Source organism: Chaetura pelagica, unplaced genomic scaffold, assembly GCF_000747805.2.
Source record: "Chaetura pelagica isolate M959 unplaced genomic scaffold, ChaPel_1.0 scaffold330, whole genome shotgun sequence".
NCBI classification, from domain to species: domain Eukaryota; kingdom Metazoa; phylum Chordata; class Aves; order Apodiformes; family Apodidae; genus Chaetura; species Chaetura pelagica.
The window spans coordinates 285,246-303,613 of NW_009951918.1; the positions used below are offsets into that span (position 1 = coordinate 285,246).

At 37.7% G+C, this 18,368-nt stretch overlaps 1 protein-coding gene across 1 annotated transcript in view; it reads left to right on the top strand.

Moving 5' to 3' along the window:
• PRUNE2 (prune homolog 2 (Drosophila)) overlaps positions 1-13,696 on the top strand; it is a 114,256-nt gene extending 100,560 nt beyond the window's left edge. The window contains exons 16-21 of the mRNA XM_009994978.1: positions 3,346-3,448; positions 6,689-6,820; positions 6,979-7,065; positions 9,408-9,506; positions 12,076-12,114; positions 13,645-13,696. Coding sequence (XP_009993280.1) covers positions 3,346-3,448; positions 6,689-6,820; positions 6,979-7,065; positions 9,408-9,506; positions 12,076-12,114; positions 13,645-13,696 — 512 coding nt within the window. The remainder of the gene's footprint in view (positions 1-3,345; positions 3,449-6,688; positions 6,821-6,978; positions 7,066-9,407; positions 9,507-12,075; positions 12,115-13,644) is intronic.
• The last annotated feature ends 4,672 nt before the right edge of the window (positions 13,697-18,368 follow it).

Here is an 18,368-nt window from a genome sequence, read left to right on the forward strand (position 1 = left end):
AGGGGTGAAAGAGTTTATTTTTCAGCCACGCCTGAAATCAGCTTGGCTTTCAATTCAGTGTGGCAATGACGAATGAGTATTTTAAATACAAAGCAACTTCAGGAGCAAAAAAATAAAATTACATTTGTATGTCTGTAACAATATGGTTATTGTATGCTAAAACTGTCTTACACTAAGGAAAAAAACTTCTATCCTGCAGAAGAAAAAATGTTGAAAACTTTATTATGTGGATTTTGGCAAAAACTTTTGCATGAGAAAGTATAGTGCTTTGTGGTTAGTAGAATTATTTATGTGTGCATACAGACCTAAACAAGCAGAGTGGCAAAAAATAAAGATACAGTTTTCCTTGGGGCTCCCTTTCATCTGGCTAAGCTCCTCATGTTATTTTTCTGCCATTTATGGTTGTCAGCAGATAGTATTTCGCCAGCAACCATTTTATGTGGGGTTTTTTTGCATAATTTCTTTATGATTCTATCATATCAAAGAAAACTTTTGAAGTAGGAAAATTACCTCATCTTTGCTACATCATGTCATTTGCTCATTTGCACCCTAACCTCCTCAGAGATGTTGTAGTTCTGATGTTACTAGCACACTTATGTATTAATTAATTCTAATCGATAAATATTACTATAGATATTGAAGGAAGAAAATGAAACAAATGTTTTTTCAGTGCTTTTTTCTTGGTGTGTCAGAGTTAAATTATCTTTGGATTTTGTATGTTTGGGGAGCACCATTTGCTGTTAAGTAGGGTATTAATTAAGGATTAATTGCTCTGTTCCTGCAAATACTTAGGCAGGTAACTTAGCATCTCAGAGGAAAGATCCATGAGTTTGTATGAGGATGCTGCTGTCACAGTGTTGCTGTAATGTCATTTAAAGGTAAACTATTATTTCTGGTATATTTTCAGTGTTAAATCTCTGCCTGGTAAAAGTGACGTAAATAAGTTATGCTTGATTATATTGCCTGAGGATGTGGTCCTCAAATTTGCACATTTACATTAAAAGCAGCTACGTGGAATCTTGCAGATCTTCACAGTGGCCAGTGCACGGAAGTTTTAGTTGGAATTAATAAAGACTTTTAAGCCTCCAAGCATTTTCCCACTATAACACCACCATCAAAGATTTATGAGTGTGATGACACCTCAGACACAGTTTAGCAAACAGACACAGATGGCATAATTTAGGAAACAAACATAAAATATTTTGAAGCCTTGCTAATGGTGTTTATTTATATGTGTTTTGTATGCTGTAAACTAGCTTAGGTATGACTAGTGGTGCTGGCAAAAACTGTCACATACAGTTCCTACTAGATACTGGTGCATACATATATAGCAGCTTTTATGAAATATAAATACCAGTCCTGGGAATACAGGATAATAGAAGGATAGAGTTAAGGCTAAGGACAGAAAGCTTCCTGCAGTGTCTGAATTATTCTTCAGTGAATGAGGTCTAGGCTAGCTAGCATTCTCAACTCGATGTTATGTCAACAGTATGTATTATCAGCTTATCAAATGCATTATATTTAGTCAAATCTACAAAATCGAATTAAAAAATAAAAAAGTCCAGCATCATCTTTCAGCGGGTTGCTTTGTCAAGCCTTGCTTTGAAACAGTACGGCTTGAGGCAGGGGACTTAATTCTGACATGCATACTTTTCACAGACATATCCTTCTTTTCCTCCCCTATGGAACTGGGGGAGCAGTGGTGTCTTTCTGCCCTTTAAGGAACAGCTGAGAGCCCTGAATGAAGTGTGCCTCTGTGCATGTCCTTACAACTGAGATGATATTGAGATAAATCATCTGTGATTATGCTTGGAATGGAAGACTTCATGGGCAAGTGCCTTGAAGCACCCATTTTGTCAGGGATTCTGGATTCTTTGAAGATCTCTAGAAAACCATGCAAGAGATAACTTCCTTGACACAAACATCTTGTCCTTATTTTAGCTAGTTGAGTCTCAACTTAGGTGTTGAGTGAGAGTAGAAAACAATCTACTCTCTCATTCTTCTCTGGTTAGCACACACATATTGTATGTTAACTCTGTATTTCAGTTGAGAGTTTTGCTTTGTGTAGCTGGCTAGAATGCAGAAAATTCTACAAGCATTTGAGTTAGGCTTGGGTATTTCTCTCTAGTATCCAAAAAGTGCTGTGAAAGTCTTAAAATGTCCTTATGAAAGTGCAGAGGCAAGTATCATCCTTGGATTTTATCAGGAATGTGTTCCTATCTCTGAAGGAGATTCAGGGTTTCCTTTATAAACATTATAATCTCTCCCTTGTCATTAGTTTCTACTAACCTCTTTTGAAAGGCTTTCAAATAATTCTCATAGTATATCTAGCTTCTGTCTCTATGTGTCATTAGTGTTATCCACCTGCAAACATTTCTACAGCATATTTATCCATTGCCTCCTGGTTGCACATATCTTTTAAACAAAACTTTAAACTGGAATTCCCCCTCCCTGGAAGTGTTCAAGGCCAGTTGTGATGGGGTTTTGAGTAACCTCGTCTAGTGGGAGACGTCCCTGTCCATCCAGGGAGTTTGGAACTAGATGACCTTTAAAGTCTCTTGCACGCCAAACCATTCTATGATTCCACAAAATTGGCGAGTGTTTTGTATTTGTTGGTAATAATGCAGAAATCTGTAGCAGTTGCAAAGGAGGAAAATTAACCAGCATAAATCCATCACAAGATTTTTGCGTTTCAAGCAACTGTCTTGGACCCAAGAATGGTAGTGCTGCAGCTTTGAGGCTTTACAGCTATCATTAGGCAGTGGCACAACCCAGAATATGACAGTATTGGACAACAGCAGTGTCCAAGGTAAATACGTATTTTACACAAAGCTTGCAGCAAAAGATTTAACCAATCCCTAGGTGTTTGTAAGGTGTTGTGTGGTGCAGTCGTCCTTGTAATGTTCTGGGGCCACTGGAGTTGCACTAGCCAACTGAGATTGTATCGTGAGACTTTGTGAAACATCATTCAAAACATAAAGAATAACAAATGTAGGCTGTTTTCTTTAGCCCCTTATCCTTCAGCCTAAGGTGAGTGTTCAGCACACAATTGCTTTAGAGGTGCAATGAACTAGAAGTTCAGGTAAGATTGTATTACACAGTAGAATAAGGGGGTTTGCCACTCTCTATAAAAATGTTTATTAATGGTTGTGCTAAGTGTGTTTTTCAGGAATTCTACATATCCAACTATCTTGCTTCCTTATCACTTGATGATAGTTTGAACACTTTCAGTCTTCTTTAGCAGCAGTTAAAATCAGTCTGTTCCAGGAATTGGAGGTTTCTTTTCAAAATTTATCTTAAGAGCCTTTGACAAAGACGAAACTGCCTTTTCGTTTTTTTTCACAGGGTACTATGGTGATGGTCTGAATGCTATCATTGTGTTTGCAGCCTGCTTCTTGCCAGACAGCAGTCGAACTGATTACAACTATGTCATGGAAAATCTTTTCCTGTGAGTGATACGTGAGCGGTGTGGCAGAGTCTTTTGAGTTAGTACTCATAATTACGTACTGAGAGATAACATGTCTTTAATTAAGAGGTAATTTTGGTCATTAGAAGGGGAGTAATGTGAATTATAAGGAAAATGAAAGTTTTAGGTAAACTGCTCAGTGGAGTATTATTTTGGTATTATTTACCTGCTCAAATTAAGGCACATTTTCAAGACCAAATCTGGCAAGTAGTATCTCCCTAAATGTCAAGGAATGCAGCGCCTTCAGCCTCACAGGCCTGCAGGCATGGCACTGTTTCACTAGTGATTTCCAGCCCTTGCTGAAAACGGTCAGCAAGGACTTAGGCCACCTGACTGGTTTTCACTGTTCATTGTTTATTATCTATTATGATATTTTTCATATATACTGTGGCTGTGTTTAGGAGTCACAAGACCATTTTGTGACACTTGTAAAATTACAGGATAAGTGGCAGTTGCTGGCACAAACAGCTCTTAAGTTTTTTTTCCTGACTCCAGAAAGGATAAGTGACAGGGGCCAGTTGGGCAGGACACAAATTTCATGACATGAACCCAAATTTATCACAGGAAAGTTACTGCTAATAACAACTTGTTTCAGCAGCCAAAAATTGTGAAGGCAGCACTTCCTGCCTCCAACTACTTTGACTTAGAGCTGTTAAAATATCAATCATTCTTACATTATCTATGCTAAAACCCAGTAAGTAATTTCTAAAGCCAGTATAGACCTGGCCTTTGCCATTTGCAGCTTCCAAGGCCTCAAGAGCACAAACCCAGTCTCCTTAAAAGCTCCAGTCCATGCAGATACACTTGGTGACAGCCAACGTCTTCAACATTTTATCTACATGTGAAAAACAAGATTGAGTGTTTTAGTTCCATATCAGACTGCTGGCATTTGTCTGGTAGAGCCCCTTGGACCTCCATGTCATGTACAGTAGCTGGTTTACACAATGCCCAGCAATTTAGAGGAGAGGAATTGCTACAGTTTGCTTTAACTTGATAACTAGGGAACAAAGCTGAGAATAACTGTGATTGACATTAAATGGTTGTTATTTCACAGTGTCATATTTCACAGTATCATTCTGGTTGGAAAAGACCTTCAAGATCACAGAGTCCAACCACTACCCTAATTGCAGCGTCCACCACTAAACCCTGTCCCCTGACACCATGTCTGTCTTCTTAGATGTCTCCAGGTCAGGTGGCTCAGCCACCTCCTCAGACAGCCTGGATCACCCAGTCCAACTCCTGCCCCACAACACAGAACAACCCCAAAGTTCACACCATTTCTCTGAGGACGTTGTCCAAATGTTTCTTGAACATTGTCAGGTTCAGTGCCATTACTGTTTCCCTGGGGAGCCCATTCCAGTGCTCCACCACCCTCTGGGTGAAGAATCTCTTCCTAATGTCCAACCTGAACCTCCCTCTGCTTATCTTTCTACCGTTCCCTCGGGTCCTATCTTTAGCCACCAGAGAGAAGAGGCCAGTGCCTACTCCTCCCCCTTCCTTAATGAGGAAGCTTTCATTTCAAAGCAAGCACTTCCTGCTTTCAGGGTAAGAGAATCGGTGTAGTTGATGAGAAAAATTCTGTCCCATCGTTTCAAATAGTGAAGAAATTACCATTATTACAAAATAATAAGAAATTACCAGTTAGGTGAGGTTTGCTACAGAACTCAGCATTCCTAAAATGGCAAATGGCCTAATTCAGACCACTATGAATAAGAGCTGTTCAGTGAAAGTACAGGAGATAAATGAGATAAAACTGAAAAACTAGCAGAAATTCCTTTTTGTTATGATATGCCTATTATTCCTGATGAGGAATATGCATATTATAGCTGATTATTCATAATATTCACAATTCCCTTTTCATCTAGGCAAGCATGGACATTTTTGAGGGAGTCACTGTTTCTGTAACTGTAGTGTTTTCAGAAGTAGCTGGAGAAAGCTTTCTGTATTTTGCAGTGCCTTTAAAGCACTAGATGTTGTTCTGTGTCAGAAAGGCTGATTTCATAACCTGTCAAATAGTCAGTAGGTTCAGTTAAATCAAGCTTTTTGCATCAGAATGTCCATGCAATCCTTCATTTTGATATTTCACTGTTAGACATGACCCTTTTCAAATGCCAGGCAAAATCAAGGAGTGCAGAACTGCCAGGTGAGAAAGAGAGCAGTGAAAAGCATTGAGTACGTAGTGATTTAGATTGGATTTATCAAATGCATGCAACTGCTCAGTTAATGGGTGCCTACTTTATGCCTGGGTAAAATATCACTCTCTTTGGTTAGAACTAGATTTCCTACTCTTCTTTTGAAGAAACTGTATCTTAAGGAATTTAAGGATCAGATTCGATCATGTGTCATTCCCATACACCTGTGAAAGGGGGTATTATCCTTAGGGGACAGAGCTGCCTTTTGTAGTGAGCACACTCAGACATTCAGGTTTTTAAGATGCAGCTTGAGATTTTTCATTGTAGTTTTGGGGCTGGACAGTAGAGAGAAGAATTTGCACATTTCTGTGATTAACCCCTCCCAGGTGAGGTAGGGACTACTGAAACTAGATTTAAAGCTACCCTTTAATTTGAATGAGTACCGTGCTCTTCTAGGTAAGGTGAGTTTGGCCTCAAGAATACTCTTCTGTCTGAATTATGCTTGTTCAGCTGAGGCACTTAATGAGTATTTCGAGTGTTTTGCTCACAAAATGGAGTGCTATGTCCTGTCAAAAGGCAGTTTGAAGGACAGTTTTTATTGCCTTTGAGATTCAAAGTGTTTGAAGTTAGCAGCTACAGACTCAGTAGCAGTAGTGTGAGGATCACAAGCATCATAGACAAGTATCTTCTCCTGACACTATGTGACAACTAATAGTGATGACAGGTTTCTCAGCTGCTAATCTCAGAATTTCCTGGAACTTCACGTGGTCCTGCTGTGCTGTCCCTTGAAAAATCTCATCATTTTATGCCCTTTTAAGAAAAAACAAAGCCACCTGTGGGATTGAAAAACTAACTATGAAACTTCATGTTAGGAAACGATGTATTTCTGAAGACAGAATAAGACTGTGGTTTTCTAGTCATGCATCTGCAGGTAGCCTGGCAACTAGTGCTAAGTGTTCATGATTGTTTAAAGGAAAACACTGTCTTGTCATAAATTGGTTAATTTGCCTTGATTTATTCATAGTAGACTGATTTATTTTGGGCTTAAGTGGGTGGTGTAAGTATGTGCTCTCTTCTGTACTTTTATCAGCTATGTAATCAGTACCTTAGAGCTGATGGTCGCTGAAGACTATATGATTGTCTACTTGAATGGAGCAACACCAAGAAGGAGGATGCCTGGGCTGGGTTGGATGAAAAAATGTTACCAGATGATTGATCGACGGTGAGTATTGTTTTCCTTTCTGACCCACAGCCATTATCTAAACACTGTCCATTTTTGTTACTCCCCTGTAAGACAGTGTTTGCTGTGTATGATCTTTCTTTGTGTTTTGTGGCTTTATTTTTGTGAGTTTTTTAAGAAACCATTTATTTTTTACTTAGGTTACGGAAGAATTTGAAATCATTTATAATTGTTCATCCATCATGGTTCATCAGGACAATTCTGGCTGTGACACGACCTTTCATAAGGTATGTAGTGAATACCAGTGAGTTTCTACATTGTTAAGTATACAGAAACACCTTAAATGATCAAACATGGCTGTTAGTCTTTCACAGAAGAGTACTTGTTTTACAGTTCGTGTTGGGATTTTGAGAGTTGAATATGACTTTCCTAAACTGAGCGTAAAAATACTTGTGATTTATATGAGTATCTAGTTGCAAACTTCAGAGGCATGACATTGTAAATGTGTATTGTGTGTGCAGAAATCACAATTCAGTCCTTTACAATTGTCTTTGTTCCAAGCCCAGCTAAAAGGCATGCAGAAAAGGGATCTGCATGTTATGATAATCACTTCATTTAAAGAATCCTGGCTACAGGGCAAGATTAAGTTACAGTTCTGAGTTTATGAAAAATTAGTTGCTGCTCATGCAAGAGGACTGCCAGTACCCTGAGCTGTTCCAATGCATAGGAGTCCTGGTTCCAAAAAAAAAGGTTTTATGCCGCCAAAAGAGTTCTCTGATTAGTAAAAAAGCAAATGTTACAGCCTCTGAAGACCTCCAAAGCTGTTGAAGAAACAGGCAAGTATTCAGATGAAACCCTGAAATCAGGGAGAGCAAATTGACAGGTGTGAGAAAGGGTTGCTTCAGGCCAAAGAAGAAAGATCAACTACAGAAGCAATCAGATGCACATCATGACAGACCTCACAGGGGTCAGCCCCCAAGCTTCAGGTGAGGACACGGAGGTGTCTGTTGTGGCAGGGTGCTCTGCCCTGGCAGCTTGGTGTTGAGATGGGAAAGCACATGACTTCTGCCACTGCCAAAGCGTAACAGGCAGAGTGTCATAGCAGAGCTTCTTTCAGATGTTGAGTCTTTAATCCCCAGTAAAATTTGGCAATTAAAAATACCAGAGTCACAGGGAAACAACCTTTGGAATTACCAACAGTGATGATGGGAATTCACTGAGTTGCATTTTATGTTGCATTTTATTTTTATTGGCATCCTATTTGCTCCCAGAGGAAAAGTAGGCAGTAAAATTTTTTAAAAATCAAATATGCCATGTCTCTTTCAATTCTTTAGTCATTTATACAGAATGACCATACCGAGCAGCTGTGACTAGAGGTTTTGCATTGCAAAATAGGAGAAAATGTTATTCTAATTAGTTTTGCAAAGCAAATTAGCGGTACGAAACTAGGCACAATAGAGGCCAGTTAAAACTCTCAATTTCAGCCGTGTAAATTGAGTCTCTGTACAAGAAGAACATGAAGGGCAAACGGGAGCTGAAAAAAGGTGGGCAGGACACATGACCAGAGTGACTTTTGTGGAAGATGACATAAGATATTTGAACCTTCACTGAGGACAGAAGAGCACTATGAGAAAGCTGAGTTAAAAACTCTGGGAGGCATGAGAAGAGTCAATTCAATAAAAAGCAATGTAAGGAGATCGAAACTTGATTAGATTTCAGGCTGATGGTTGTGGCGGTTTGCTAGCCCAGAGCTGTTCACCAAACCACTGACATGTACAGTGCAAATCTCAGAGTAAGAAGTAATAGGGAAGAATATGTATTGTTTTTCCTGGTCAACACTTAAAAACATATATTATCAATGTGCACTTTTCACTGTTAACTGGTGTTTAAAAACTAAATGCGACTAGTGCTAAATTTGCAAAATTGCTTTGTGAGTCAAACTACGAAGGTAGATTTCTTGTGAGCTGATGCACATAAAATAATCAGACAAGTTAAGAGCTTTATTTTGAAGTGTTTTCTAAATATTTTAGCCTTTTCCTGAGTGACCATTTCTCAAACACAATAAAGGATCAAATAGCAGAGCTGAAGTGAACAGGGGAAGTATTTCCTCATGATAAGGCCCTGCAGTAAGAATAGGCATGCACATACACAATATGATATGTACTCATATAAACAAATGAGGAAGTTTAGTTTTATCTTAGATTGAGAATCAGTGTCAAATATAAATGCCAATTTATCATGATCACTTGACGTTAATTCATTGTGGCCATGTCAAGTGTATGTTTTCTATCTCTTTTTGCATATCATGTAGGATATTTTATTCTTCTCAGAATTTCAATCCATCTCCTTCGAACTGTATAACTAATTGCATTAGTTAGTATGTGGATATTACAATGTACAATGCTGCCCTAAATACTTGCCTAAGCAAGGAAGAACAAAAGGTCTAGACTTGATTCCAGCACCACTAAAACTCGAGCATGCTCACGATTAGCTGAACTTTGTAATTGAAATATGAATGACAAAATCATTTAATACATTAAGTACATGCCTTCTGGTTTTTGGGTTTTTTTTAATATATCATGAAAGATTTTTGGGGAAAGTCAGTTAACATATTGTTTCTGTGTTTCAGTTCTAAGTTCAGTAGTAAGATACAGTATGTCAACACACTGGCAGAGCTTCGTGAAATGATTCCAATGGAATACATGCACATACCAGACAGTATTGTCAGGTAAGTGATGTACAGTAAGCATGTACTTATTCTGGAGGTTGAAAGAAATCTCTTTCCACAAACTAAAAATAGTGTTTCAGAGCCACTAAGGAAAACAGAAAGCCCCTTCCTGATATTTTTACACAGGCTTATGTGTTGTTCCACAAAAATTTCAGTCAAACTCAGAAGCAGGAAAACACTGTGTAATAAAATCACAGCATACAACGATATATATACACTTAGGGGAACCAGTTTTTATAGGAAGAGGAGGGTTTCATACTGGACCATATTATACTGCTGGTAAAAACGAGGAAAAATTTCAGGCTCAGTGTCCATTTATCAGTCCTATGACTATATAATCTGAATTGGAACAGACTGTTAACTCACTAATTGCAGCCCAAAAGAAAATAAGGTAAAGGTTTAACCCTTCCACAGCTGTCACCTGTCCTATATTTTTCTGTAGCTTTTACCAGTATAAGTAAAAGCACTTTTAAGTTTTAGTCATAGAGAGAGCTTTGAACTGAAGCAATTACTCAAAGGTAGCCTGTTCAATAGAAAACCACAAAGAGACCCTAGGTTCACCCTTCCTTATCTCATTGATTTTCATGGTTTAACCCAGGAGCATTGAAGCATAGTGTCTCAGTTCTTGCTTCTTATGTGTAAAGGTTTTTCAAAAGCAGGTATTTCTAAAGGAAAGATGCCTACTAAAATACTGCAGAAAGTTGATTTGGATTGCTCACCTCAAGTGGCCTTTTTTTCAGACCTGAAAACAAAAACCTGAAATGGCATACCAAGACTGAAAACCTTGGAAGTCTATCATGGTTTTCCTGTGGGTCATTATTGAAAAGACAGCCTGTTCAGGAATGCAAACATTCTGTAATAGAAGGTATTTTGATGAGTAAACACACAAGTATGGTTGCCTTTTCCTGATAATTTGTCAGTGACAAGGTATGAAGAACACTCCTTTTAGAGCTCTCGTAGATCTCTTCAACCCAGGCAAGAGTTTTCATACCTGCCTCACAGCAGTTTTGAAAGCAGCATAATTTCCTTCATCGGGCTAGTGGCTGCTCTGATATTTGTGTAATTCCAGGCAGCAAACAGGAAGGTCAGTTCTTGCAGAATTGCTTGTAGAAAGAGTATATTAGAATCATGAAATGAGGGATCATAAGCACTTGGTCTCAAATGTAATTTCTGCTGTAACTTCTTTAGAGGTGGGATGATGCTAAGGATGTGGAGCACAAAGGTTGTTGGTCACCTGATAAAAAGATGTCCAGAAAGTTTTAACATCCCTAAAATGTTTTCATTCTCCTTCCATCTCTTCCTCCTTCCCTCCCTTCCTCTTCTGATTCCTGTAAAAATTTTAGTTTCTTACAGTTCTCCCAGACTTTAACCTGGTAATTCAGTGTGTTTCTCTGTTTCTGCTGTCAGACTGTCTGTAGCAGAACACACATCTGTGTTACACACATTTTTTCTTCCCTGTAGACTGAAAATTGTTTGGGAAGTCCATTCACCTCTCAGCCCCAGTACCAAAGAAACTTTATAAGTTAAAGGAATTTTAGGGAACTGTCTATTTCATGTCTTCAGCAGCCAGATGAGAGGTCATTATTTTGCTGAAGAAAAAAAATGTGAAAGGTGGCAAGCCTGCCCCTTGGTGGCAAGCATTTTTATGATGTCCTAATAAGATGATGTAGGGAGTATGTGCATTCAAGGCATCTTGAGTGGTTATTCCATGCCACAGGGGGAAGAGCAGCATTCAGCTGATAGCTTCCCTTCTGCTTCAAATTCAGAAAGATTCCTGTGGCAAAAGAAAATAAATTTCAGCTTTCAGCTTCATAATTGCTCCATTAGCAAGAACAGAGATACCACTATTGTCAAGAGGAATCCCCCCTGTAGAAAGTTTATATAGAGTTACAACAGGGTTTGGTTTGAGTGGTTGGTTGATAATTTATGCAGAAGTAGGATACAGTGTGCCTGTCATATCATATGAACTTGTACATCTTTTCTCTTCCTTCACCCACTCTTACCATATAAGGTATGATGAAGAAAAGTGTATTAAAAGAAGAATGAGGTAAAACTTGCTTTCTAGCCCATGCTGCTGCTCATAATGGAGTTAGTTTGTGTGTCAGCCTTTCACCTGCAGGTGACCTCAACAGCTGAGTGAGAGAGGACTTGCAATGATGTGGAATCTTAACTTTCCCCTTCAAGCTGTTGAGATCAGCCTCCCTTGCAAATAAAATTTACTCAACTGTAAGTGCCCTTGACTTGGCCCAGGCTGCAGCTAGTTTAATACTGTCAGACAGAGCAACTGAATGCTTTCAGCTCTCTCCACTGGGCATGCCTCAGTTTCCTGCTGCTTTTACGTTTCTGCCTCCAAATGAGCTAAATAAGGAGTTTCAAATTACAGGTGGGTTCAGCACAAGGATAAATGGTATCATACTGAACCAAAGAGCTTTAGGGTCAGTGCATAATACTGGGAGCCTTTTTTAGAAGCATGTACTTTGTTTGTTATTTGCTCTGCTATTGCTCTGCTTCTCTCTTATGCTCTGCTTGCTTCTTTGTTTCTATATATCAATAACTTTTACTCACGCAGACTGGATGAAGAACTGAGGGAAACTTCAGAAACAGCTAAGTAAGATAGCTTTCAGCATACTCCTGGCATTATGTTTACTTGCTTCACAGGAATGGATTGAATGCAGTACTACGTTATGTGTTTGGTACAGCAGTCAGCTTGTAGCTTCAGTTACTGTGTAAGCTGTCAGATTTGTGAACTGGCTTCCCCCCTCACTATAAGCAGCCTGCTTTTGTACCATGTGGTCTCAGTAAGGAAAAATAATACCCTCACATAATAAAAAATACATATTTGCTATTTACTGATGATTGTTTCTATAGTCATTGGGAGGACTGAAACAACTTCTTTACTCCACTAAAATGGTCCATTAAATATTTTCTACTGTTCACCCATTATGTAAGATGATTAGTAAAGTTTTTAGGAGGTAATTATTTTTTTTTAAGTATTTTTTACAAACTAAGTTAGGGATAGCTATTATAACTCAATCTCAGTTAAGGTAACTTTTCCTGTCTTTCCAGTGTTGCTTGGATGGGCCAGTGAATTAGTATTTGATAAACCTGTATTGTCTCTAGTCACTTAATAAATTAGTGGCAGCTGATGATCAAATACTGATAATCAGATACTTCCTACCTGCAACTCTGGGCTTTGACTGTGACATACTGAGGCAGTGTAAAGTACCATAGAAATCCCTAACTGGAAGGGGACAATAATTTTCTCACTGAGCAGAGAGAGCTAAGAAAGTATCCAGTGTACTTTTTTCACATGTGTGGCACACAAGATTCCAGAGAAGGGAGCTGTGTCTTTTGGGTCTAATATGACATTTTCCCTGTTGTTTTTGTAGCCAAAGATACTGAGTTTTTGAAGTTTCTTTTCAATCTTCTTTCTTTAGCTTTTGCGCTTCAGAATTTTTGTCTTACCACTATCTCTTTGTTGTATTTTTTTCTACAGTTTCTTCTTTTGCAGTACAAACTTTCCTCTGGCTCTTCTGTGATTAGCTTTTAAAACAGCTGTAGAGAAATTCCCTGTAAAACACTGGGCACTGCTTTTTTGATTCTAGTAGTTAAATTGCCTCAGAAGCAATAAATCTGCTTAAGTAGTTATCTGATAGCACCTGAGTATTTTATTAAACAAAAGAGGCCCACCCAACCTTGAAATGCGACTTCTATCCCTTCTTTTCCAGTGTTTTCAGATGCACTGTAGTATATGACAATGAAAACTCTGTAGAAGACAGTTGTTTTCTTGTTAGTCCTTTCATTCAAGGGTGCAGGCTGCAGCATAACAAGTGAAAGGGGAACTAAATATTCATATGAGGCATAACTGATTGTCGTTAATGTTGGATGTATGAAGTCACTGTAGTGTTTCCCTTCCCCAACTTAAAGAAATAGCTTTAAAAAAATACTTCTCAAACTAATTTGTGGTGCAGGAACTAAACTCACTACATTCCTATTAATAACATTTGTGTGTTTCTGCCATAAAAGTTACTCACTACAGTTAGTTATTACATCCACAAAATTTTATGTCATATTTAAAAGGAGAAGAAAATAAATTGAGAAGAAATGTTTACTGCTGCCTCTTTTTCCTTGTGCCCAGAACTAACTGCCTCTCAAATGATCCAGAAATGACTGCAGTGGAGCAGGAGTAAGAATTTATGCCTAATACTATCATTACATTTAAACATTATTTTACAACCACTCTGCTAGAAACTAAGGCTGGGTAGACTCCATAAAACTTTTTGGAAACATGAATGCTTATAGTAATAATTTTCAGGAACTGGAATACAACATATGCAAGCAAAGAAAGCATTGTTCAATATATTTGCATTACAGATATGTTTCATGTGTCCTCAACCATGTCCAAACAGAGACAGATAGAATTCTTAGTCTGAGGATGTTCAGGTTAAGTTACGTGAAAAACAGATAGAAAATGTGTAACATGATCGGAGCTAAATTGGTCTTATGTGTTACTGTCCATTTAAAGTAAAGTGGTAAATTTGCCATTATCGTTCAGAGATTCAAAAGTCTTGTCTTTTACTTTGGTCTGGGTCATGCTCTTGATGTCTTTGCTTTTCTTTGCTTTTTGTGCTTCTCAGATTCTTTTATAGTTATTTGCCTGAATAAATCTCCAGTATATTTATGTCTTTTCCTTTCAAAGCTGGACTGGTTCCCTTGGAGCTGGGAATGTGTTAAGTCTACTGGCATGCTGTTCCTCCAACTGATAGTATAAACAACGCATGCAGATGGAAAACCCTGCGCTGGTCTTACTGTACATCATTGGGGGTGTTTGAAGCTGCAGTGAGTCACACCAGCACTAATAGTTCATTACTGGAATAGCGTGTCCGGAGGACTAGCCCTTGCAGCAGTGTGTGTATTCCCAGCCAGTGTGTAGAGGAAAGGAGTGACTGGGGACACGACTGTCCCTACCCATCCCCCTGATGCATAGGCGTATACTGCTGTCTCACACTGGAATATTGTTCAGGAAAGAGCATGTAGTAAACCTGACACCTCAATAAAAGATGCCATCAATAACATGAGCATTAATAAGCAGGCAAATAACTAGGGGTATGTGTAGCAAACACGCATAAGTAAAACTGAGCTTTTCCTGTCACTTTTAAAAAATAAAATTATACTCTAGTAAACTATCACAGTATTATACCTGATCTGTATGTTAGAACCATAAGTTAAATTCCTAGAGCAGCTGACATAAATAAAATCTCCAAGCATCCTTTTTTTATTCCTCAGACACTGTTTATTTGTAGTGAGTCAAGATGAGAACTGTTAGGGTTTTTTTAAAGTAGGAGAACAGAAATTACAGAATATGGTAAAGACTGTTTATTTATGATTTTGGACTTTTGTGGCTTGAACAATTTTCCTGTTTTTTTTAAATGAGAAGCTGGGCAGCAAAAAGCACTATGAGAAAAGATTTTTTTTTAGCTTAAATAAACATAGTTGAGGCCAAAGTAGTGCTAATTCCTGCTATTTATTTTCTCTGCATAAATATTAATCTGTATTCAGAAGTGGCAATAATCTTCTGTGGTCATATCACTCATGTCTGGTCTTATTTCTTCAGAAAGTAGGGTTTTCCATGTAAATGCCACCACAATGATAATAGCAATTTTAGACAGACTTTTATTTTGTGTGCTTTCTACTGAAACCTTTCTGGAGTCTGCCCAGCTCTTAGTTGGCTTCTGTGGTCCTTTTGTCTGTTGTCATGCTCCCTTGTGTTCTGTTTTGTTCAACTTCATGTACTTCCCTGTGACTTATGGTGTGTGTTTTTCATATATAGTAGGTAGGATGTGTGTAAATTATTTCACACTAGTGTATTTAAGTATATGAGATGCTCAAGACTTTGTGGGAGCTCAGGACTGGGGAAATAACAACCCATGTGTTTCATAGCACTGATTTCTTCTTTTCTTGTTGTTCTTTTGTGTTTGGTTCTTGTTGTCTTTGATGTATAGCATTGACATGACCCTGAAATAAAAAGCATCGCTGCCAGGCATTTGAAGAATAGAGTTCACTTGGATTTGTATCACCCGGACACCCAAGACCACGGGGTACTATAGACAATTTGGGTTAATTTTATTTGGTTTATGATTTTTCTGTGTCATTCAGCAGCTCAAGAAGACCAAAAAGCCCCATCCTGTTGCCGTGGAAACAGCAGGATTTTTGGAACTGGTTATTTGTGTTGTTTTCAGAAACAGAGTTTTCATTAGGAAAGCTATGTCATCTGGCATTGGTTTCGATGTATGTGTGTGCAATTTCTGTTTAAAAGGATACTATTTTACCAACAGTGCACCTCATGAGCACGTCAATGAGGATGTGAATTTTTGTTTCATTTTTGTCTTCAGCATATTAATGTTTATGCATAGCTAAACAGAATAGTTACTGTTACAATAAATATTAGCTTTGTTGTGTCACAGAGCAGCAGCAACTTTATTGCTTAACAGTAATTCTAGAAATTATGCAGAACTTTCTTGAATTTGTCTATTTCTTGCTGTCTGAAAAGTCATTCCATGTTCATTTAACCCTTTTAATTTGGTCACATAAAGACTGATACACTAAAAACTAAATAAGATTAGCCATCAAACAGACGTCCCAGAGGAAAAAATACTAACTGAAATTTATTTTAATAATTTAGTTTAGTATCTTTATTTTAGGGACATTTTTATAGAAGCGCCTAGTCCTATAAATGGTTTTTATACATTCTAAAAGCCTTGGAGTATTAATTAATTCTTGTTGGGTTTTAAATCTGGTTTTCCGATACTTTTTTTTTTTTATGTATTTGACAAGCATTCACTGCTATCAATGTAAAAAAAATTAATACTTAGTGTTTCCTACTCACATCCAAAGGTTAAATGTATGAAGCCACAGTTGGGAGTCACACTAATTTCTTAGGAATAGTTGTCAAAGTATTATTCATAGGGTATCTAAAAAAAAAAAAAGTATTGGAATGCAGTTTATTGTCTGTGTCATAAAACATGGCAGTAAAAACATGAAAAGGAAAAAAATCCTAAGCATGTCTTGTTTGCTGCTGTCCTGTGCGCTGGCATAAAAGACATTGAAATGTAAGTCCTCATATTTGGAAAATAACAGCATTCTCTTAGACCATTCTTTTGCAAGGAGTCCAAATCAATTTCAAGTGAATTCTGTTCGCTTGCTTTAGAAAGACAAGAGTCAAGAATATGACTGATGCTTTATGTTCCCCTAGTGAACACATGCATGTATTTCCCAGACGTTCTGATTCCCCTGCCTTGTGGAATGTCCTAAAAGAAATAGTGTTACACACTCCCTGAAATCTTATCTTCAAGGTACTCTCATATGCCCTAGAATTACATCTCTATTTTGTGTGTAAGTAAGCCCTTAGACATAACAATTCAATATCATTTACACCTTTTTCTGTGTGCACTAATAACAGTCCTGCTTCCAGTCCAGAATTATTAATTAAAGAGAAGACAAGCAAAAGATTTCTTCAGGAATAAAGTTTAAGTAAAAGGCAGGACAGAATGGGCCTGTTTTTTTCAGTAGGATCTAGACTGAGAGTGAAAATTTTATTTTGCTCTTTTTTTAAAAGATGAAATTTTTAAATTTTTTTTCCTGTGATTTGCACATTTCTACCTATTTGAATTTGTATCCTGTATTTGCAAGGTAGTCTGCAGGCAAGGAAGCAAGCAGCCATCATTGTGTGCAGAGTTGTTCAGCTACTGTCATGAAGATTGACAAAATAGCCAGAAAGGCAAGGACCTGCCAAATGCTTTCTTATCTGCCAGTATCAAAACTGAAATATCTGCCCCTCTGCAGTCCTTGCTGTGATCTGACAGGTGGTGCTTTGTATCTCTGACATACTAGCTAGCCTCCTGTATTGCATCTTTCTGTCAGTTCCTGTTAATTTGCACAGAGGAAGGGCTGACAGTTGTTGCTGCTCTATAAACTTGCCCTAAATTACAATCTGGTAGTTTCCACCGTTTCTCAGATATTTGAATCTTGACTTGTGTCTGCCTTATAAAAGTGCTGTCACTTAGTATATTGGGGATAATGTTCTGTGTACATACTATTTGTATTAACTTCCAGATGCTAACTAAGCTTCACCTAGATCTAAACTATTAAGAGCATTTAGTAGCATGAAGTCACATCTTCCATGGACCTGTAGTTTAAGCCACCTAGAATGAGCCAGATGATTTATGTTTAGCTGTAGGTGAAAGAAGTGTTCGCTGAGTGAGAAATGCACCACAAAGCAGAGGTTCAGCATAAATCTTTATATGCTGTTTGAGACCTAAGTGGGGTATTTGTGGCCCTAATAGTGGACGTCAGCTCAGAGGTGAGTTTTAATTCTAAAGGCTTTGTGTGAAACTACTAACAGCAAAGCTATACATGAATTAATATGATTGATATGCATAGACTGATAGTAGCAGCCTGAGATGGAAGGAATTTGTTTAAGCGTAATGCCACATTTAAACAAAATGGGTCATCAGTGCGATGGTGGAAAAGTGATGGCAAGATCAAGATGTGGTTATCTTTGCTTCACAATATATTTTGAAAAGTTTTTTTAATGTTATGGCGATTCTATAATATATTAACAATAATGTATCAATATTAATAAATCAGTAGTTTGTTGAAAGAGGAATATGGTACGTATAATTGCACAGATATAATCTTTTATATATGGATTTTTTCTACCGTGTATCAGAGTGCTCAGATAAAATAGTTGCAATTTTTATTTATTTTTTTTTGTTAAAAGATTTATGCTGATTTAAATTATAGACTAAGCAATACAAGGATATCTAGTATCATTGTATGCATATATATACCTATGAATCAGAA